We start from the raw sequence: 22893 nt of genomic DNA, 5'->3' as shown, positions 1-22893 counted from the left end.
CTAACTTACATAGAGAGAGAGAAATGGCGTTTAACGTCCACTCGACACAAACTAGATCATTTCGTGACTAACATATGGTTCAGTTTTATTTCAATAGTTCGCTTGCACGTAGGGGTCTTTGTGATAGAATACATAACTCTTATTTATTAAAAAGATATTTTAATACTGGATAACATGTTTACAGGTACATATGAACATCATTTGGTTGGGTATGGTAACGTCTAGCTATTGCTGCTTCTCCTCGGCCTCACAGGACCCCTCTCTCCGGGGTCAAGGGCAGGCCCTCTAGGTCTCTCTCTGCGCCTCTTCTGTACTTCTCCCTGCCTGCTTGTAAACCAGGCTTTTTATATCGGCTAGGGCACGCCATAGTTAATACCATTAGTAATCAGAACAATGAGAACTAATTATTAAGATTCACACATCTTATCTCTAGACAATATGTGTTAATGCGTGTTACCTAAATCTTATATCATATTGTACTTGTCTAAAGACAAACCGAGCAAATAAGTTTGACAACCCATTATATCTTACATAATACTATGAAATAACCCTCACACCTGATGCAGATTACATTTTACAATTAATCTGTCACATGTCCAAAATGAGTTACAAATGAAAAATATAAATTAAAATATGAATTCAAAATACAATAATAAAATTTAGATCCCAAATGATATTGTATTACATCTTTAGCAGTGCGAGGAAACAAGGCGACTCTGCCAATATAACCCGGTTTAATTATGACAAAGTATACATTAGTAGCCGGTAGTATATCTGTCTTGCAATTACTATGCCACGTAATTTAGTTAAATAAAGAAACATTAAGTATATTTGAGGATTTATTTGTTTTTATTTGATGAAAACCATAGAATGTTTTAAAATGCGGTTCGGTAGTTCAGTAATACCCCCGCCGCCCGCCCAGCCCACGCAGCCCACGACACGAAACCTCCAAGGTAGAAAATCTTCACAATGTGCAGTTCATAATTATATGTATTGTGCATATGCTAATTTACTCTTTATACTGCTGGAGAAAATTAATTGGAAATACAAATTAGAAGTGCCATAGCGGTCCAAATTTTTACTCAGTAACAAATCTATAGCATTCCAAACAACCTCCACTCTGTTCACTCTGATATTACACATGTGACATCTTTTAATAACAAAAAAATGAAATAAAATTCATTGTTAGTAGTTCCATCTTCCGGTAGATACCATTCTACTAGGATTAATGTCTATAAAATGAGATGATGAGGATGAAAATGATGACGGTGATGATGATCTATGACATTTTTTAGTATGTTACATTTTTCACAGTATTTCAACATTTCAATTTTCACTACGTTAAGTAATTTATTTGGCAGTTTTCAGACACTGTTGAATAATTAAATCCAGAAGTTCGAACACAGTTAAAACACTGGCACCAACAAATAATCCCATAGAGCCACCAAAATCACCTGAAACATATACACATTAAATAATACAGATTTCCTGTTATAACGTTCTTCAAGGTATCAAACCCGTTCGCTTTGGTCAATTGCGTTGGACATTAGAGAGATGCAGATGCACTCCGAGATCGAGAACGAGGTGATTCCCTTTTTGCATACAACGTCATCAGTTCTCGAGGGTTTCCCCTATGGCAGCAGCGAACTCGCTCGTGAAAATGTCTTGGACCCTCTGAAGTCGTAAGTGAATTCCGTGGTGATTTAATTCTATTTAAGACAATCTTTTTCATAATTATCCCGAAATACATCTCTTTCAAAAATACCAGCCTTAGGAACGCATCTGAACCTCTTTATTACTGTCGTTTTACTCGACAAAGGTTTAGCTACTATATCATTTCAATGGAAGACAATGTGGTCAGTGAAAAGAAAACTTATGCTACACTATCTTTTCTCACTTCCCAGCTGCGACGTGACATGCGCTTGGTAGGAAACCAGTTTCCAGAACGAGTTTGGGCTGTCATCTCAATATAGGTGGATAATATAGTGATATGTGGAGGGTGAGAAGACTAACAAAAGAAAGCACTGCGACAAATTATCGTTCATCATATTCATACGCAAATCATTGTAAAAAAAACAACAATAACAACACAAAGGGATGGCGTCCTGTGTAATATAGAACGTAACAGAATTTTTGAATAAAGATTTATATAAAAATAGTGTGGCTTCGCGGGGATGAAATCCAAGTCAAATTGTGTCGTACATTTGCGACTCCATTTAGCTAAGACATTTTTCGTTATATTTTTATATGTAAGTAACTGAGTTGTTGAATATTTGGCCGAGTTGATATTTTTTTTATAGTTTACATTTTATATGTGTTTGAAAGCCATTGTTATCAACAACAGACTAGCACTTACAGAAAAGGGCGAAATTGTCATATGCTATTTGTTGCGTAATTTCTTCATAACTTTTCTCTCTGTAAAATATATCTAACTGCAGAAAATTCTCCCTGAAATAACAATCAAATTCTAATGATGAATCACCCAAATTCCAAACTAAATACCATAACGCAACCCCCGCTGGCTCAAAATTCGTGAATACACATGTCTCTGTTAAGCACCAATTTAATCAAGCAGAAAGACTTAAGTCAGCTTCCAGCAGAGCTAACAATTAAGGGAGGGGTGGGGAATTTACATCTTCTTACAATACAAAATGTAACTCGGGCAAAGGGTAAAGGTTTATTTCTAGTTAGATTGGGTCTGTTGAAATTCAATGAAGAGTAGGCGGAAGCGCCGCTGTCCGGGCTAAATTTTGCCCATAGCCTGTCCTTCAAGTTGGTGTAGACGTTAAACCCCAGTTCATTTCAGTTCGGTCATCCACAGAACAGAACAATAGAGAATGGTAACATCAACTGAATCCTACTTACTTGATAAAATTGGAATCTATTTTGGCTTCATCCATAAACATTTGTAATTCATACATCAAATCCTCTAAACTTTTTAAAAACAGACTTTCAATATTGCCCACAGGTGCGAGTAAGTCGTGCAATATTCTATACCGGGTATAATTTTGTTCTATTTCAAATTTTACATCAGTAAAATTTCTTAGGAAAAGACTCATATTTTTATAATTAAAATAGTCTAACATGTCATCATCATTGATAGCCACGTTCCAAACAGCAGCCGTGGCATCTGCCAGCGATGACCAACCATCATAAACACTTTGCCCACGTGACCTTAAATCTTGGAAGAACATTTTTAAGTTTGATATGCCGTTAAAAATTTTACTAGACGTCATTTCCTTAGCCACCGACATTTTTGTAATGTTTCCATATATAATAAAATCAGACGCACTTTCCAAACCATGCTCTAACTGTTTAATTAGCGATGCCTTTAATTCTTCAAGTGACTTTTTTAAACTGGATAAATGTTGTTTCATTGAATTAACAACTGCCTTGTACTGTCTACTGAGCACAGAAAGGTTGCTGATTCGTTCAGTAATTATTCGCTTTGGATAATCAATTGTTTCAAAATAAAACGTACTTTTACTGTGAAAATATCTCCGGCCCGAATGCAAGAAAAGGACACAGGCTTCATGGAGTTGCGTCTCATTTAATGTTTTATTATGATAAGCCTCTTCTAATATGGCGGATAGATTTTGTAATTTGGATTTAAACAGGAGTACATCATTACCGACTCTTTTTGAATACGTTTCAGCGTAGGCTGAATGGTTTAAAGAATATTCTAGAAGTGGTTTCGGAATTACAAATATGTTATCATTTCGTGACTCGGTTTCAAATTGGTAACGAAAAATCGGGTTCCCCGTGGCATAGGAATTATAAAGATCAGTGTAGTTTGCAAAAGCTCGATCAGCAAGGTCAATTCGTCCATTAAGCTGATTCATTGTCATTATATACAGAGTCTGTCGCGTGCTAAAATTCTGAAACTCTGGATCCATTAGTTGACTAATTTTGGTTTCTATTTGGTAAGAGAACTCCTGGAAACCCAGTGCGAGAAAATTAAACGTTCGCTCCTCCATAGCATCTCGTGCTCGCGCAAAGTTCTTTACCACCATATATTGTTGATATCTGTACAGAAAGTCTTTTATATATAACACATCTCCAGTCTCATTGGATACTGTAGTTAACAATTCCTCCTGCTCTTGTATCGTAGCCTGGATTTCGTCTACCATCACGTGCTTCAACGTTTGTAACTGTAAGCTTACGTCTTGCTCTAGTTTCTGGAATCGCTTAAACTTTAGCTGGTCCATTCTGCTCGTCGTTTCCCGTGCATCATCATAGCGTTCCTGGAGGTTGGAACCACTTGTTGCTGCTAGTAGACGATCCGTTGCATATGTAGAGGTAGCAGCAAAGGATAGAGATGGGTCAAAAATAAGAAAATGACATGGAACTGGACATTCGCATTCTGTATGTATCTTGTTTTTGACTTGACCTTAAAGTAAAAAAGATTATACGGTAATATATTTATGTTCTCGCCATACATCAATGGAAGGTGCGGAAGCAAACAGACCCCAATTTCTGAGAAAGTAAATGACATTAATAGCACAACAAATTTGATTGGTGCTGGTATAAACGTAATGATCAATGTAGATAAACACTGCTATTTCAACGGGCAAAATAGCACCAAATTATCAGGAACACATATTGGATTAAATGTAGCACTTAGCCATGTGACGTAACTCAGAATTGTCAAATTCAATATGTTGTCAGCTTTGACTATTCCGTATTTTTTCCCCTATATATCAAGATTTTTTTATAGTTACCAATTTGTTGTAGGAAACATCCATAATACTGTTGTAATGTACAGATCGGTGGTTCACCTGAAATTGAAAAGGGCGAAATTGATACGATTTATCCATCCGACCGTCCACTCGCGTGATTATTCCGTTATAACCACCCTTTGTAACGATTGATCTGTTACTGTTTAATTTGAGCTCGATACACTAAAGGCTCCCGACAGGAAGTAAAACTGGCGACTGCTATAAATTGTTGACATGTTTTTTTAGTCTAGTAGACAGTTAATAACCCAATCACTATCAGGGTAGTGGACAGAAGTTTAAGACCAAGAAACTTATTCAATAGGAAGCAATCAAACCTCATAGTTATTTTTTGTAGTTTATGCAGAATGTAGAAGCATGCCACCAAGGTGCTAACTATCCAAACACAGTAAAAATATTATTTTCAGAGAAAGGTAATACAATCAGAACCACATCTTACGCTGACTTCGTCTTTTCTTATACATAAGCTAAGTCGTCCGGTCAGTCAACAAGGGTTGTCGCATATTTTGCCTTGGGTGAGTGATGAAAATATGTACAACATACTAAGAAGTGGTTATCAGAAATTATTAGAATAGTTCTGTCACATGCTAACGTTTAGTATACCAAACATGTGATATCATATAATTAGCTGTTCTATTTATCAAAAATCTTTGAAAATCTAGGGCAATACTCCGCCAATATTTATTAGAAACCATTGGAAATCAATATGCTTTGTTGTTCCATGACGTTAAACTTTCGAATAAATTTAAAGTCAGTTGGATGATAAATTTTGTCGTACGAGCATCCACAAGTTGTTTCAAAGTGATCAAGTTCCAGAACTCCAGCAGCAATTATCGGAAATAATTGTTAATCAATGGACTTTTTAGTTTTATGACACCCCGAACACTGTTTGTAAGTCAACCAGATGATAACTTTAGCCTTCCCAGTGTCCACATTTTTTTTTAAAGTGATCAAGGGCCAAAACTCTGACAGTAATTATATGAAATCGTTATATTACTATAGGCTTCTTAATATCATGTCCATACATATCGGATATTAACTTTACCCTGTAGAGCGTTCACATGATATGTCAAAGTGGTCAATGGTCATAACTCTGGTAGTAATCATATAATTAATTTAGACCGTAGAGTGTCCACACACGATACTGGGCGACTGATGGACGGGCGGACGGACGGGTTGACGAGCGGGCGGGCGGTGTGACGACAATATACGACCACATTGATATAGCACATTTAATAATTAATAATCAAGGTAGGTAATAAATAGTCTTATTTACCTTCAATACTAGGCATAAAGTGATGACGACATCCACAAGCTTCATTCATAAATTGCGTCATACACGTCAGTCTACAGGCATCGGGCGAATACCGCCGATAATATGGCGATTTGTTCTCAGCACAGTCACCATGGGGCTTCGGTAAATTGGCTATCTAAAATAACAGAATGTTACATAAGACATAAGAAATTAGAGACAGGTTAATATTGTTTTATTATTCTGTGAGTGGAGCCATACTTAGGTATATCTCCATTGCAAAGATCTATTTATTATCGTTTTATGTGGTTTAGTTAGTCCAATAGATTTCTGAGTCGTGTTGTAAAACTGGAAAAGGTCTTCTTGGATAGCGAAGGTCGCCGCCAGGTCTTGGTGAAACGGGAGCAGGTCTTTTTGAAAAGACATCAACTCAACCTCTTCCCAATGAGTGGCCGTGACGGTCCAGGTCATGCAGGGCCAACCCATTCCATCTAAGATCCAACAAAACCTTGACAAGACCGACTCGACATAATCACGGCATCAACACGGATAAACTCGCTTCAGTCTAAATTGACTGATCATATTTTTCCCCAATACAATTTTTCCAATAGTTTTTTTAAAAGCTAAAGTAAACAGAAATAACCACAACTGAGTATTTTCAACAAATGTGTAGTCAAGATATTTGGCACCAAGAGACGTCAACATAAAATGGATTGTGATATTTATACTATGTAAAACACCGTGTTGATATTAATTGTTCATGTTCCTCACAAAACAGGTTAAACAATCACAACTCTACATCGTGGTTTCACACATTTTTTAGATAACCGCCTGAGTCTTTGGAGATTTGGTTTGTTAGACATACATGAATAGACTTATTATACTAAAACGAACGTCTATTTTTATCTATCGATTCTCGACAGGGAAAGGGAGAAAATGTGTAAACAGACCGACTTTCGTGTTAACTAACGAAAATGAAGGCGCCGTCCTCATTAGCCTGGTTTGTGCAGACAAAAAGACGCTAAACCACATTACATATAAAAATAAAGGGTCAGCGATGTCTGTTGGAGTCAAGTGTCTTTTTTAATCTAACCTGTTCAATCCTTTTATACACTTCTGTTACTATTCGAAATATCACAATATACCATCCAATTTCAGAAAGCTATATTGATCTAAATCAAAGGGCACTGGGTCCTTTAATATTCATGCTCCTGAGCGATGCTCAAACTTTCTACATCAATCATAAATTTTGCCATCTACACAAAAGGCTGAATCACCGACTTTTTTTACGATCCATTGCGCGCTTTTATGGAGGTTGATAATAAATAATTACGTTTGATTTTATTACATGTTCCACTGGGATAAAATCATTTAATTTACTGCATCACAAACTACCGACCGAGTACAATGTCAGATTTAATGAAGTGGGTTTTTTTATGTGCAGATGAGAGATTAATTTAAACCCCCATTGCTAATCTAACTATACGAAACCGAATTTGTTGTAATTGAAATATGAGCTAAAATAACTCAAGCATCAGAGTTTGTTGTGTTTTGGGGTGTTTTGTTGGGCACAATATAAGAGAAATACCTTAAATTTTGAGTTTATTTGTTTGGTTTACAGGGGGTGGGGTATGCGGTGTTTAATTGCAAATAGATCTACAGGTTTTAACAACCGCAATCGTCTGTGAATAAAAATTGGATCTTGTTCGATTAAGCAGTTTCTTAATTAAGTTCGATAGCTGAATGCAACCTTGTCTGAAACTTCATCCATACTTGATTAACCAAGATATTTGAAATGCTAAAGTGTTGAAGATGTATGTCGAATTTGATGAAACATTGTTCATCGCGAACATTTCGAATAATACATACTTACCGATACAAGCTGCAGGCCTATAAAAGCGTGTGCTCCTGTTGGTATTGCCAACCCCAATTCATGTACTTTAGGGAACTCTTTTTGGTCATGGAATAATAATTTAATACCAGCTGCGGTGTGGGGTCCTGGCATGTATTCATACTGTTCTACATTCAAGGTTAGTTTTAAACCATAATCGGAACCTAAAAGACGTTAATATCAAATTAAACATAGCCAAAAGCTCTAAACATTCTATCCCATGCCAGACAACTAAGCTTCGACAGGCTTTTTAATATGACAAAAGAAACTATTCAGCAGTCTAAGTATGTTCGATGTGTATTGTATTGTGTTGTTGTTGTTATTTTTGAATGGTGGTCGTTGGGTGGCAAACTACAGGACAGCGTAACCTCTGGTACGCCACTGAGAAAGGGACCTACATTAATGAAAATAAGGCAGTTGTCATAACCATCTTATGTGCATATAGTGTTATATGACTTCTAAAGTGCGACACACAGAAACGGGTTACAGATATACTGACTTTACGTTATTATATAACGTCACTGGGAATTTTCTCCTTTCATGGTGACTATTTTGGAGAGTTGGAAATTAACATTATTTTAAGTAATCTTAAAATTGTTGTTCCACACCCGTACAAAAGTAAAATAACCGGATCATCTAAAAAAAAACCTGTCTCATTGCTTTTCAAAGCTAAAATTAAAGGGGCAGAAACTAACGAAGGAAGTGTGTAACTCACCTGTAGAAGTGACAGCAAGTGCATTGTGAGATTGGTGATTAAAGCTATAACACACACCGTGATCTGTAAATATCTCCGTAAAATTGTCGGGTCCACATTGCTCATTCTGCCATTCACATCTTTAAAAATGTGGAAATTAAATGAAATGGGGTTTAACGTCCTACTGTTCTGCTCCGAACTGGGCTAATGCAGACGGGCATACGTCATACAGTCTGCTATGAGGGACATTTTACCCGGACAACAGTAAATGATATACATGTATGTTTGTGGCTGCCAGTATCAATAATGTGTCCTTCTAACACTCATTAATTAAATTGAATTCTAAATATTAATGGCGATTGCTGTGTGTTGGGCAGGGCATGCTTACATTTTTTTAAACCCTTAATACAATTTTATCCAAGTGGGATTTAGTCCTTTACTATTGTTCATTATTTTATTACATAGTCCATAGGCTTTTTTGTTTCTTTTTGTGGGTAATTGTGTTCGATCTGAACAGGATCAGGCCATATAATATTTGTATGGGTGTGGTCATTATTACGTGAAGTAAAGAAATAAAATATTTTGGGGACATGAAATGGCAACGTTTGTGTCCAATCTTATCCCAGCGTCGAAAGAAATTTATTCAAAAATTTATCTGTGGAATAAATATTTAGCTTAAAGATGGGTCGAAAAGTCATGGCATATTGTTTTATGTCCTGTATGTTGGAACTAACATAATGCCGCCTACAATCAGATAAAACGATAAATAATTTTTGAGTTTTTAAAAAAAAAAAAAAAGTAGTTGAATATATTTTGTAATCAATAAAGGACATATAATACTTGACATGACTCATATGGAGTGAATGTCATAACCCTGGTTGTTACTACATTCATTATATCGTTCAAACAAATTACCCGCGTATTTATTTCATTTTGTTCTATTAAAAGATCAACATTTTACAATTTGTGAGTATGAAACCATTATTCATAATTGTATATAATTTTACTTGAAATATGTGAAGGTCACATTGTCAAATAAATCACCAAATAGTATCACTATAACATTAATAAAGTAGCAGACAGTTCATATAGATGTTCAGAGAAATAACATCCAACTACCAGTTCTTAAGGTCAGAGTAAATACGAGAAGTCGCATACATAGCTTAAACATACATTATGCAAGAGCTAAATTTGCCTATTGCAAGTCTTTATTTAGGCTTCAGATGTTATAGAAATTATTAATTAGACCTTTATTTACATGGCACGCCCAAAATCAACTATGTAGGCCCTCGGATGGCTTGGATACAGTTTGGATTTAAACAGTCGTCCATTTAAAATTAAATCAAGAAATGGCCGACCAAACTAACGTTTACCTTTAGTCACTGACGTCACTACCGGAAACTGGAGATAAAAGGCCTACCAAGCGAGGGTACCATAGCAATAGACAGATTTAGCTCTTGCATAATATATGTTTAACTAATGTATCTTTTAGTCATAATTTAATAAAATACTAAATGTATAAGTTTATATTAAAGTCTGACAATTGAGAATGTTGCTATCGCTAAAATATTTAATATACTCAGAAAATTGTCTCGACCAAGACAAATCTAGTCAAGTCTATGTTAGTTTGTAATGTTTATGTCGCTCAGAAGCACAAGTTTAAAAGCATTCATCACCATTAGTATTAGGTAAAATCAGGGGTTAAAAGTAGAATATACACAAGTGTAATTAACTATAGCCCACCAATAAGGCGGCAATGTGTAAATCGCTGAGGTACAGCTACTATTTACCACTGACTGACTTTTAAACAAAACACCAAGTTTTGCCATGATTCACACAATTCCCCACAAAAAGAATACCTGTACACCAATTTAAATTAGATTGAAGTCAATTTTATTGTTTTAAATAAAGCACTTCTTCGATTCACAAACTGAATTCAATTACTATACCTTATAATGAGATCTTCTTTGGTATGAGCTGTTTGTTGAAAGAAGTCATCTAGTGTAATATTTGTAGAGTTATAATACTCTAGAGCTTGTGTAGAGAAGTTATTAGATGAAGTAAACATTTGATCTATTAGTTCATATCTATTTAACTTTGTTGCTGCAGTTGACCTGTAATTAAAACATGTTAATGTATATTATTACATCGTCGTTATAACATATATAGTTGATTTGATACCTAGCTATACACTTACATTGGTTCACATAATATAATAATTGATAAAAACTAGTCTCTACCACCCCTGACACTGCCTCCACCCACTTCCTTATTAGAGGCATTATACGGGAGCTGAACTATAATATTCCCAAGCGTTTTTCTGGCATCAAATGTTAAATGGATTGTTATTTAGACAGTTATTCACATGACGAGCAATTAGTTAACTCTGTAGATCATCGAGTGACTTAGATATTGAGGGGACTGTACAATGTCCGCCATATCTACGTTAACCCTCATATGGCATAAGATTGCCGATTAAATGACTGACAACCGAGATATCGATTCTTGTTGTGGCAATGGTACTTGACAATCTAGAATAAAAACATTCAAAACTTTGCCCAGAATAAAGTAATTTGACTTAAATATTCAATACATGTATATTCATATTGACTCGCACAAAGTTGTATAGAAGATATTTTTTAATCTTTCTTCATTTCAAATATGTTATTATTTGACATTAACAAATATTTATCAAATATTTCCATGTCGTCCATAACAATTACTGTGCGTTGTATTATTTATATAATCAGTAGTTATTAATTCTAGGTATTATACTGTTTATATAACACTTTAATACACGACATAAGTATTGATCACATCCTTTATATATTATTAAATTCATTAATGTGAACTATTTAACGCATTAACTAGAAATAGTTGGAAAACATTTTACATTACAAATAATACTACAGGATTAACAACAGACATAGCCATATCAAATAATATTAACATAACAAATAATATTACAGGAATAAAACAGACATAACCATGACAAATAATACTACAGGACAACAGACATGATCATAATAAATAATATTACAGACATTACAAATAATATTACAGACATTACAAATAATATTACAGGAATAAAAACCGACATGACCAAAACAAATGATACTACAAGATGAAAAAAGGGAGAGGGTGTCTGTCCACTTAGCATTAACTGGATAACCTCAGGCGGATGAAATTGGAGTATATGAAAAAAACTCATAGATGAGGTAGATAGGAATGCAAGTGCACTGAAGCATCTTATCACAATTGTTTACATGTGACACAGTTGAAGTTTACATCCGGATTATATGTTTCTGTATCGTTAATTGTGTGTTTATTCAGCATAATCCATGAAACACCAGTACATGTACATATATTAATTAACGTGGATAAGGGGTTTACTGTAAATACAGATTCAATATATTTATATGCATAGTGTGTGCATTCAAATTAATCAATAGCTTTTTTACTGCCTTTGTTTTGATTGTGGTTTTTTCTCTTTATTATTGCATATTATATTCAATAAATTGCATTAAATTTATTAATCGTACCACACGACACGCTTTTAATCAAACCCATTAGCCATGCCTTACATTCCTGAAGTCATATCAGCTATTAACAGCTTAATGAAACATTTAAATGTAAAATCGATTTACCCAACAAACCATACCCAATTAAAACTTATGGCGTTGTTCCGCCAAGTTCCGCTGCAATTAATTAAACCCATTGCGTAATGTGTACTATTATGTATAATTGGATTTCACATAAACTCGACAAGAAAAAAATGTCTGTTTACTTTTATAAATTGCATCTACTTGCATGTATTCAACACCAAAGGAAGGAGGTGTTCAGACCTGAATCTAGTAGCTTTCTGTATTATATTCCCCTTTGACGCTAATGATTATATTAAGATCTTTAGTATATTCGCTAAACCGTACTAAACCGTTTTAAAATATTATGGTGCACCACACGATCGTATTATGGACCAGGGACTGACCTTGTTGTTGGATGAAATTCAAAAATCTAATTCACTAAATCTGTGTAGAATTGTTCAAAGAACATGCATGCCAGTTGTCATGTCGGTCGGACTTTGAATTGACAGAGCCTTAGACTTTTCGATAATTATGCCACGATATTCATGTACTACCCTCACCTATCTCTGCATCACCATCACTAAATAAACATTTTGCATACATCTATTTAATAATACCCTAAAATTATATCGCAATCGTACATAATCCAGCGTCTCGGTTATATGTCAATTCTTTCATCGTTCTCTAGTTGATTGGCATGCCTGGATTATCGCGACTATTTTCTACTAAATCTGAATTCAATGATTGTTTTAGAAACCGTGTAAAAGCAAATGGAAAATACTTTTAATATTCTATTCTTATGGAATGTATGATCTTCCGCAGATCTAAATACATGTACTACTATATCAAAACATGCAGCTCTGGACAACATGGTTAATATATTTTAAAAAGTAAACTTTAAAGGCTTTATATAAAATGATGACTAAAAACTACATTCACAGAACACCATGATGTGGAATTCGAGTTAGAGTGGAAGTTTGTAGTTATATATCAAAGTTCTATTGATTTTTTTACAAAATATCAGATTATTTTTCTTAGCCATGTGTCATTCGTCATTTCAAATATATTGATCAGTTCGATAAAATGAAGTTCAACAGCTGCTGGTTGAGAATTTGGTGCAATTTTAGATAAACATATACTCGTATGTGATAAACTGTTTGCAATGTTAATCAAATAGTTAACGAATGATGCCAATTCAGAACTTCCTTTACAAGAAAATTGCATGTCTTCCAGCTGTATCATTAAACTTGATGAACTGATCTTGAGATAAACAGATAAACATACTAATTCTTATTTTAGAGGAACCTTGGCGTTTCTGTAAGGAATGACACCTGCCAGGAGACTTTAAAAACTTGTAATTCAGTTAACCGGTTTCTTGTCCATGGAACTTAAGTATTTATGTACCTATATGATTCATCTCTCTCCTTATGTATCTAATAGCCCGATCGGGGTTATTATTGGCCCAACCTTAGATTTGGCATTGTATTGGTTAGTTGTTATTAGGCCTATTGAGTACGGTGCTGCATAGCATACATGGCTATCATTTTTCTTGCAAACATCGGACGGTTACGGACATTCTTATAACTAATAAACGTAAATTACCGACCCAAATTGGGTACCGGCCCAGTCGAACGACGACACCAGTCTTTAAAAAGCTCGGATTTTCCTTGGTGGCTTCACTGGATACGAACTTAGTTGGTTACGTGAATCTATGGTAACAAATGGTTTAATCATATGTATATTAATCACAAGTAATATACTATGACATGGTAGGTCCCCATATTATGACCTGAAACCATTCTAGTGACTTCCCATAATGTAAAATATCATCATATTGATGAACCCACCTGAAAGCATTCTGATTACACAGAGTGACAGAAGGGAAGAGCATTGTTTTATTAAAGTTGACATGGACGTTAACTGTAACTGGCCAGGAATAATAGTATATAATTCGATCCACCAGCTGAAAGGCCAGCAATCCACCACAGCCCAACACTAATAAAAACCAACATATCCTGAAATAGACAAACCAATAATTAATTGACTGAATCACTGGGTTGCGGGCTCTGTTGGTGGGGACTTTGTTCCCGTTGTTATCTTAAACATGGCTTCTCAAATCCATACCCAAACCATTTCTCAAGTATTAGCAGTAACGAGTGTCGTGCACGAAGCACGTATACGTACTTTTTCCATAACATATGATATCGCATCGCGTACTAGAAATTATATACATAAAACAATTGTGTTTTATTTAGAGCACTGGGCTAGTGAATCCACTGGTGGGTTTTGTACCCGAGGCTAAAATAAACCCAATAACCCTCGACTTCAAAAGTCCAGGTCCAAACTACCATTCTAGATGATTATATCTGTGTCGTGGTTGTCACGCACAAAGAAGGGTATGATTATTCCTTCTAGAACGTCGGGTACCACTTCTATTACGAAGAGTTCATCACAGCTACTTTAATTATGTTGGTAAACACAGACACAACAAACCCAGATAATATACACGTAAAGAAAAGCAAGTTAATGTACCACAAGAAAACAAAAACCAGCCATCTTAACAACAAACGGGAAATGTGTCTTTGTTTATTAAGAACATGGAAAAACAAGATGGAAATGGTTTTACCTAGGATGTTTGATATAATTAATCTATAATATGTTTCAATTATTCATTTGATATATCAAAGTTGATCAAGAATTGCACTCTGTCGCTATAATCACTATAATCACTGATCCTTAGTAACATCAAAATAAAAGACGAGAATTGTGCTTACATTTATTTATATTATACTATGCTATCAGCATGACGATATTCCAGCATACTCTAAGAGCAGTGGCATCATCTGCAGATATGACCCAATTTAGTTGCCAAGAGATGAATATGTATGGGCAAAGTAAATAGAAATAACAAGACGTTTGAACATGATAATAAAGTCGTTTAAAGGGCATTATTATCTTATTTAAACGACCTTAATTATTTCGTTTTAACGAATTAATTATTCCGCTCATTATTTCGTTTAAACGACGTAATTATGTCTGATCATTTCGAAATGAAATGAAATGGGGTATAACGTCCTACTGTTCTGCTCATGAGCTGCTAATGGAATCAATATGGGGTTATATATCAGGGCCCTGTTTCTCGAAATCTTAACTAAAGATAAAATCCAAATTTTAGTAGTTACTTCAACTTTGATTGGCTAAGCACTAACATCAATCTAATGTTCAATCAAATTACTAAAATTTGGATTTTATCCTAGTTAAAATTTCGTGAAACATGATTTCCACATATGATTATGCCCAGTGCATACATTAGATAGTTGTCATCATTTTAACTTACAATGCAAGTGTGGGTAAAGGTGGAATAAAAGCTGTTGGTTGTTGCGTATATAGCAAATATTAGAGATATGGCGGAAGGACAAAACACTCCTTACACAATGACTATTATGTCGTTTAAACGGGGTAATTACTTGGACTTAATTATGCAGTTTTAACCTGTCAATGTGTTATTGAAACGACTTATTTTTATCTATTTATTTTTCCATTCCAGTTTTTCAATAAACAATTTAGGCATTCTCGTAAATGCGTCAATTGCGAGATATGATCACGAATCAAACAATAACCTGATTTAAAGGAGCTAAATCGCTAATATCTGTGATCTAGAAATTGACACAAATGGGTCGTAACGCATATAATAATGTAATATGAATGTATATAAACTGATTTACATTAAATCGTTTCCGTTTGTAGTCTATAATTTAAAATCAGATATGTTCGGCGAATAGCAATCTCTAGCGTCTGATTATTCCAGTCTACACCGTTAGTATTCATGCTCTCCAGATAAGAATATGTCGTCACCGTTTGATGACTTGTGGAATATGTCTAGCCTTGTTCATTCGAGTCCCTTGTTACAAATGGCGCTAAAACGCATTATGATACACGATTCGTGTATCAATTTTGAAATGTTTATTTTGTCTTTAAATATATCAATGTTGATTTAAATTGACAGATAATTTGTGTTTTCAATGTCGAAGACTTTGGATGATATTGAGTTAGAGACTTAGCTACTTTAAATACAGATATATTATTTCTTTTCGTTTATTTATACTTTCGATGGCCTCCACAGATCTATTGAAAACGGAGAGAGAGAGAGAGAGAGAGAAATGGGGTTTAACGTCCACTCGACACAAACTAGGTCATTTCGGGACTAACATATGGTTCAATTTTATTTACATAAATCGCTTGCGCGTAGGGGTCTTTAGCAGTGGGAGGAAACCGGAGGACCCGGAGAAAACCCACGAGGTTGACTATTGAAAACGGAACGAAATAGGATATGTTTTCATCAGATTGATACAACAGTGAAGTTGGGCAAATATTCCATGAAGGTAATTTAGAAGCATTGTAAAATTATCATAACACTTTGTTAGAATTCTACTATCGCGTTGGGAATTGATTCTTGACATTTTAGATAATTTCTGTAACGTCTAGTATGACAATTCAGACGATCGTAACGTGTTTAAAAGGATATATTACACACTTTAAGTGTTTATTTAGTGTAATGTCCATTGGTTAAATGTCGTCTGTAGAATGGAAGAGGGGCTATTATACTAAATCATTAGCTGATAAGCTATTTTATCATTGTTCGTGTTTAGATTTCGGAATTGAATATATAAAATGCAAAGCTAGATGTATATGAATTCTGGACTTAAAGGGGCTATACCTCTCTATATATCATCGATTAAATATATATGTGCTCTAAAGATTACGCGAAGTCGCTTTGTTTACTAATTTTAGGAAGTTATCTGGCTATACAAAATGTTCACTTGATTTATCTAAAGACGTAACATTATCAACATAGACAGAGAGGGAGAGAAATGGGGTTTAACGTCCACTCGACACAAACTAGGTCATTTTGGGACTAACATATGGTTTAATTTTATTTTAATAATTCGCTTGCGCGTAGGGGTCTTTAGCAGTGAGAGGAAACCGGAGGACCCGGAGAAAACCCACGAGGTTGGACAGGCGACCCTACTCCTTGTCACGTACAACCGGATGAACATAGACAGATTGTCATTCAACAATAATAAACAACATAATAATCTAATGAATTTCAATCGGTTAATTTTAGCCGAATTAGCCACACTGCAGTAATTATCGGAACTCGGATGATGCCTGTAGTCCTCAGAGGGTGATGACAATATAGAGCACATTTCCATGAAATCCTATTTCGGGGTTCAAGGTGGCTAAGTGGGTAAGACGGGCTCGCTAGCCTGGAGGTCGGGTGTTCGATCCCTGCATTGGCCAAGAAAGTTCATCCAGATTTTCCGGCGTGGTTCTCCCTTGTCAGTGTTGGAGGGCCTGACAAGGACAGCTGTCTACTCGTCCGGATGAGATCTCGTGTACACATTGGCGTGCACGTAAAAGATCCCTTGATAGTTGGAATTCGATGTAAGAGTAGGCCGTATTGCCGCTGTCCGGGCAAAATTCCCCTCATAGCACACTGTATGGCGTATGCCCGTCTCCATTAGCCCCGTTCGGAGCAGAACAGTCGAACGTTATACCCCATTTCATTTCATTTCGAAATCCTATTTCATAATAACTTGCTTGTGCGTATGAGTCTTTATCATTGGAATGAAACCTGGGGACCAGGAGAAACCCAACCGGGTTGGACATATAACGTACATGTGTGTGATTATGGCAGACTTTGTGACCTTAAGCGCACGCCATACAGTGTGCTATGAGGGAAATTTTGCCCGGGCAGTGGCGCTACGGCCTACTCTTATATCGAATTCCAACTGCCAAGGGATCTTTTACGTGCACGCCAATGTGTACCTCGGTTTTTCGTCCCATCCGAACGACTAGGCAGCTGTCCTTGTCAGGCCCTCCGTCCCGAATCACTGAAAAGGGGAAACCACGCTGGAAAATCTGGATGAACTTTCTCGGCCAATGCAGGGATCGAACACCCGACCTCCAGGCTAGCGAGCCAGCGTCCTACCCACTTTCACAATAATACCATTTAATGAAACGTTTATGACTTTGACAAGTCCCATAAGATACAAGCGTCAATAATAAAATGTCAAGGTGGATGTAATCTACCATGCTTTTAGTACAACTATAATAGTGTATATAATAATAAATACATAAGTATTAATATATATGTATAACTATGATCACCTGTAGCATTCGCAATTAAAAGCTGATGATATATGGAGAAAGCGTATCATTAATAATTAATGGCCGATTATTGTGAAGTTCTGACACTTGAATACGGTATTTTTTTATTTATATTTAATAATTAATGAATAATGAATATTGGCTTTAAAGAGAATGGTCATAAGGTAGAATCCCGGCGCAGGTACATGTGAAGGTAAGTGAAGTTATGTGAAGCTACGTGCATAATGAAGTTGTGTGAAGCTACTAGCATCATGAAGTTATGTGAAGACGCAATCGCAAGAAATCATTGGAAACAAAATACCCCGTAAACAGCTGTGTGATAATTTAAAGCGAGAATTTCATATTTTCTAAGAAAGTCAAAACATAATTATTTCTTTGTCTTTCTTTTGCTCAATTGGTTGTCAACTCACTATTATACGATCATAGGCATTATTTCCCACACTTAAAAATCATTGACGCCGAAAATAATAACACAATTACCTCCCTTGTTTTCTATCCCCCCCCCCCTGGAATAGCTATCATCAAACGTTTGAATTTGAAGTTGAAAATGATATTTTTGCCAATTTCTCAACTGACAATAGTGAATTATAGGATTAATAGGATTATTCTTTAACAAGGTAGGACTGTTTATAGATACCATCTATTTTAAGGCTTTATTTTAATACATTTTAAAAATATAACTTAAAAATATGAAATTGTAGCTTTAACGTTAATCCAGAAATTAACACAACAATTTATGTTGCATGAATCTCTTTATAAAACATAACATAGAACACGCCCTTTCCTCGGCCCTTGTTCTAGAGGGAAAACACCTTTCGTTTTTTTATTGAATAGCATGTTAAACATACATTATGCAAGAGCTAAATCTGCCTATTGTAGGTCTTTATTTAAGCCTGAAGTAACTATTAATTAGACATTTATTAACAAAACAAGACCATAATCGACTCTCGATGGCATCGGATACTCGAGATTTTAACTACATTAAAATGGTTCGCCATTTAAAAATTTAATTTAAATTAGGGAAAGCGAGGCTAAGACCCGATTATACCAGTGCCCTGGTTACCGCTGTGCACACATCTTGGCTGAGAATGAAGTAATTTGAAAGAAATTTTCAATATTTTCTTTTTTTATCATCTATTTTGAATTATTATAGCAAGAATGACAAACTCTTTATGAAACTCTTAACTAATGTATCTGTACAATAAACAACTATTAAATATACCGAACGACAAAAGAAAAGCCCTACTAAGTGATCGTTCACTTAATACAGATATAATACAGGTATATTGTTTGTAAGCTAAAATCTAAAACCTGGACTAATGGACATTCTCTGTAGCGCGTACATATATAGCTATATATTGCAAGGATATTCCTCAAAGATATTCTGAGCGATTTGGATTAGTGTGCTGTGGGTGAATGTTTATGTCGGTCATTCGAGGACTAGTATTTAAAGACGACCACGGCCAATCCCATCTTAATGAAAAAAAACTGTAATAAGATGGTGATGAGCAATGATGTCTTTAATGTTTCGGTCATTATCAACGGACAACGTGCCCTGACTAGCGTGCTCATAGGACTGACTGATCCTGATGATGCAGTGAAAGCCTTGTCATCGTTATAAAAATGCAGTCGACCTTTTACACCCTTCAGCATAAACATCATTAAAGATTCTGCATTAAATCTGTTCTGTTGGAGTTCTTTAAGTTTAATTAATATTTTCACAGAATGGAGTTTATAATTTAGAAGACATTTCTTTTGTTGTTTGGTGTACATGATAATGAAATAAAATCATATTTACCTTCTTATTGGAAATGAATGATCCAGCCAGATATAGCGTAATCCATGAAAGGTCGTTGTTTGTGTAAATTCAATCCAAGCACTCTTCCAAGTTGATTTATTTTTAGTTGGTATTGGGTCTCCGAAGGGGTCATTAGTATTAAAATCAGTATCCGTCTTCATACCGTTAGCTTCACATCTACAGGTAGAATGGGATAAATCACTTAATGGATAGGATTCCATGACAAACCACCTTCACGTTTTATTATTAATAATTGCTTGTTAATCAATAAGGTTAATGATTTTCAGTTCAACATGTATCATGCATTATCTATCACAAAACAAAGGAATTCCCACACGTGTATAATTGCAATTTTCCCCAATCTATTGGCTTGAATGCGAGATAGATATCTATCAAGGAGCACCGGCTTCTGAAATAAAAGTTCAAATTATCGCAAGAATTATTATAAGCAAATACTACACAGTTCTCTAAAACTTCCAATACTAGTTTGTTCTTTTATTTCAAAAGTTTACATTGGTCAAAATTTCTATTATTCTCATCTTCTCGTGATCTTCGTTTGTTTCTTTGTCACAAAATAGTCTTTGGTGATATTTAATGCAGTCACATGTCATCAACTGATTAACTACGTATTGTGTCTTGTACCATGCGCATTGCTAATCTGGGTGGTGCTAGTAAAATGATTATGTAATTTCCGGCATATATTATCAGATATCTTTTTAGATAAATATCCTTCCTTATGGTATCTTGTTTTAGAATAAACGAAACATATTTTTAAGCAAACAATATGGAATAATATAAAATTACACTGATAGCGTCAAAATTTGGAAAACGTTATAAATATATTTTTGTTATAACTGTGAAAAGACTTCCTTCTAAATAAATCGCTGAACTGAAAAAAAAAGAATAATAATCTATCAGTACCAATTGCTTCAAGAACACTTATGGCGAAAGGGCATTATAACTAAATAGTCTGTAAATCGTGCGAACTTCCGGTTATTCCTTCTACATGTATCCTGGTATTGTTCCAATGCTAACTAAACGAAATCCTTTAATTTAGATTAATACAAAAAATGCCAGAAACGCGGGTAGTGAAAAATCATGGGTCTTGCAAATTAATTCGAATTAGGGTTCAATCCTGGTATTGTTAAACTGGCAACTAAAAGAGATATTATTCTCTACCACGTGTTTCTCTAAAACATTAATCTGTTACTCTAGATTAAGAAAAGAAAATGCACGAAAGTTAATAAAACGCAGACACGCGTCAAAACACTCAGAATATTACGAAATACAAATGTCAAAGATAATTAACAGCTGTTAGTAACGTGCGCCTAGCTAGCAGATACGAAACTAGCAGTACAGACCTACAAAATGGAGTAAACCGTCTAAATTAACGTTGCTGTTAGTAACGTATACCAATCAGATACGAAACCAGCAGTTTTCGATATTTCTAGGGCTACAGTTTTCGATATTTCTAGCGCTACAGTTTTCGAAATTTTTAGCACTATAAACTTGTAAAATGGAGTACACCGTTTGAATTGATAATGGTTTTGTTTTTAAATGACTATATGCTTAATTATCCAAATTTGGCACCAATATATCCCATTACTATGTTTACTTACCAGAACGAAGATACAACCGTTTTCGCTAAAAAATATTTTATCCCAACAAGCAAACATATTTGCCTGAATTGTCTGTGTTAATATAGAAAACTCAATACTGTACCATTAAGTTAGTCAATCAACTTGTTACGGAATATAAATACATACTTATGTATTCAATCAGTATTTGTCCACTTAATGTTCAATATTGTTACAAATTGCTTAAACACAAATCACCGACAAACAGATAAACACATTACCATAAAATAATTAACCATTAAACCTTTGCCATCGACCTAAGATATCCAGCTAACAGCGATCTATGCTGGCGTCCGAACGAAACCGTTCACATCAAGAATTTGGGATGTACCAAAGTTGATGCAAGATGGTAATATATTTATAGACATACAAAATAAAACATGTTTAAAGTCACTGCATATATTGATTGTATTTAAAAGATAAATTTAAATATTAATTTCTTGGTATAGTTTCTTTGGGACTTCAGTACATCTAACTTGATTTACCAGGGTGTAGTATATAGTTAGATTGTATAGTTACCTAAATAATCATCATTTCCTAAAACGCAAACATTTAACTACAGCTTTCATAAATACATCTAAATATAACTTCAGTTTAATATATGAGCACCACAAGTCTATCGGTCTTTTACTCTCAAATACAGTCCAATGTGTACACAGATATGTCAGAAGGTGCTATAAATAAGTTACACTTTAGAATTTCTTTAAACATGATTGTACCAGTACACTTTCCAAATGATAAAACTAAAAACTTAACAGATGCAACCTTATATCCACCTTACATAATATGCCATAACCTACCTCAATACCTTTAAATCGCACAATATCTTCGAAATAAGTGCTGTTAGACCATATATTACAAATTGGTTTTTTTCCTTAGTTATCACGCTTTACACATCAAACTTAATATACTTCACTTCATAAATACAACACCAGCGCAATAGCTATACTGATTACAGTTGTCTATAATATACTAGTTCTGAATGCCATTTGATAATCGCGGTTCGTCATGCTTACATTAGCCATTATTAAACTGGTAAACTTTTATTTATCACTGCATCGGAACAACAAAGAATAGACTATCAATACCATACAGTAGTATACCCACTTGTGCAAGATAAGAACCAAAGT

At 34.8% G+C, this 22893-nt stretch overlaps 1 protein-coding gene across 2 annotated transcripts; it reads right to left on the bottom strand.

Moving 5' to 3' along the window:
• Positions 1–937: 937 nt before the first annotated feature.
• LOC126828236 (uncharacterized) lies at positions 938–22688 on the bottom strand. Of its 2 annotated transcripts, XM_050557898.2 has the most exons (11): positions 22564–22688; positions 20127–20303; positions 14005–14172; positions 10523–10687; positions 8595–8713; positions 7862–8043; positions 6013–6166; positions 4722–4778; positions 2866–4390; positions 2357–2448; positions 938–1454 (listed from the first exon to the last, which is right to left on the bottom strand). In XM_050557898.2, the coding sequence occupies exons 2-11, from the start codon at positions 20285–20287 to the stop codon at positions 1351–1353; spliced, it is 2727 nt and encodes a 908-aa protein (XP_050413855.1). In that variant the 5' UTR covers positions 20288–20303; positions 22564–22688; the 3' UTR covers positions 938–1350. The 2 variants fall into 2 exon arrangements, with proteins under 2 accessions (XP_050413855.1, XP_050413854.1); XM_050557897.2 differs by lacking the exon at positions 22564–22688 and having other exon boundaries at positions 20127–20507.
• Between the last annotated feature and the right edge of the window lie 205 nt (positions 22689–22893).

The sequence above is a fragment of the Patella vulgata genome, chromosome 7 (genome assembly GCF_932274485.2).
Source record: "Patella vulgata chromosome 7, xgPatVulg1.2, whole genome shotgun sequence".
NCBI lineage: Eukaryota > Metazoa > Mollusca > Gastropoda > Patellidae > Patella > Patella vulgata.
Note: the sequence above shows the minus strand (reverse complement) of the source record. Positions and strands in the feature narration are given on the sequence as shown.

What these genes read in the sequence shown, in the direction of transcription:
- LOC126828236 (XM_050557897.2), bottom strand. Translation starts at nt 20,347, where the DNA reads ATGGAATCCTATCCATTAAGTGATTTATCCCATTCTACCTGTAGATGT. An exon ending in ACTTGCTGTCACTTCTACAG is followed by an intron (nt 8,044 to 8,594) that starts GTGAGTTACACA and finishes AACGTCTTTTAG; the next exon opens with GTTCCGATTATGGTTTAAAA. An exon ending in ATAGATTCCAATTTTATCAA is followed by an intron (nt 2,449 to 2,865) that starts GTAAGTAGGATT and finishes TTGTTATTTCAG; the next exon opens with GGAGAATTTTCTGCAGTTAG.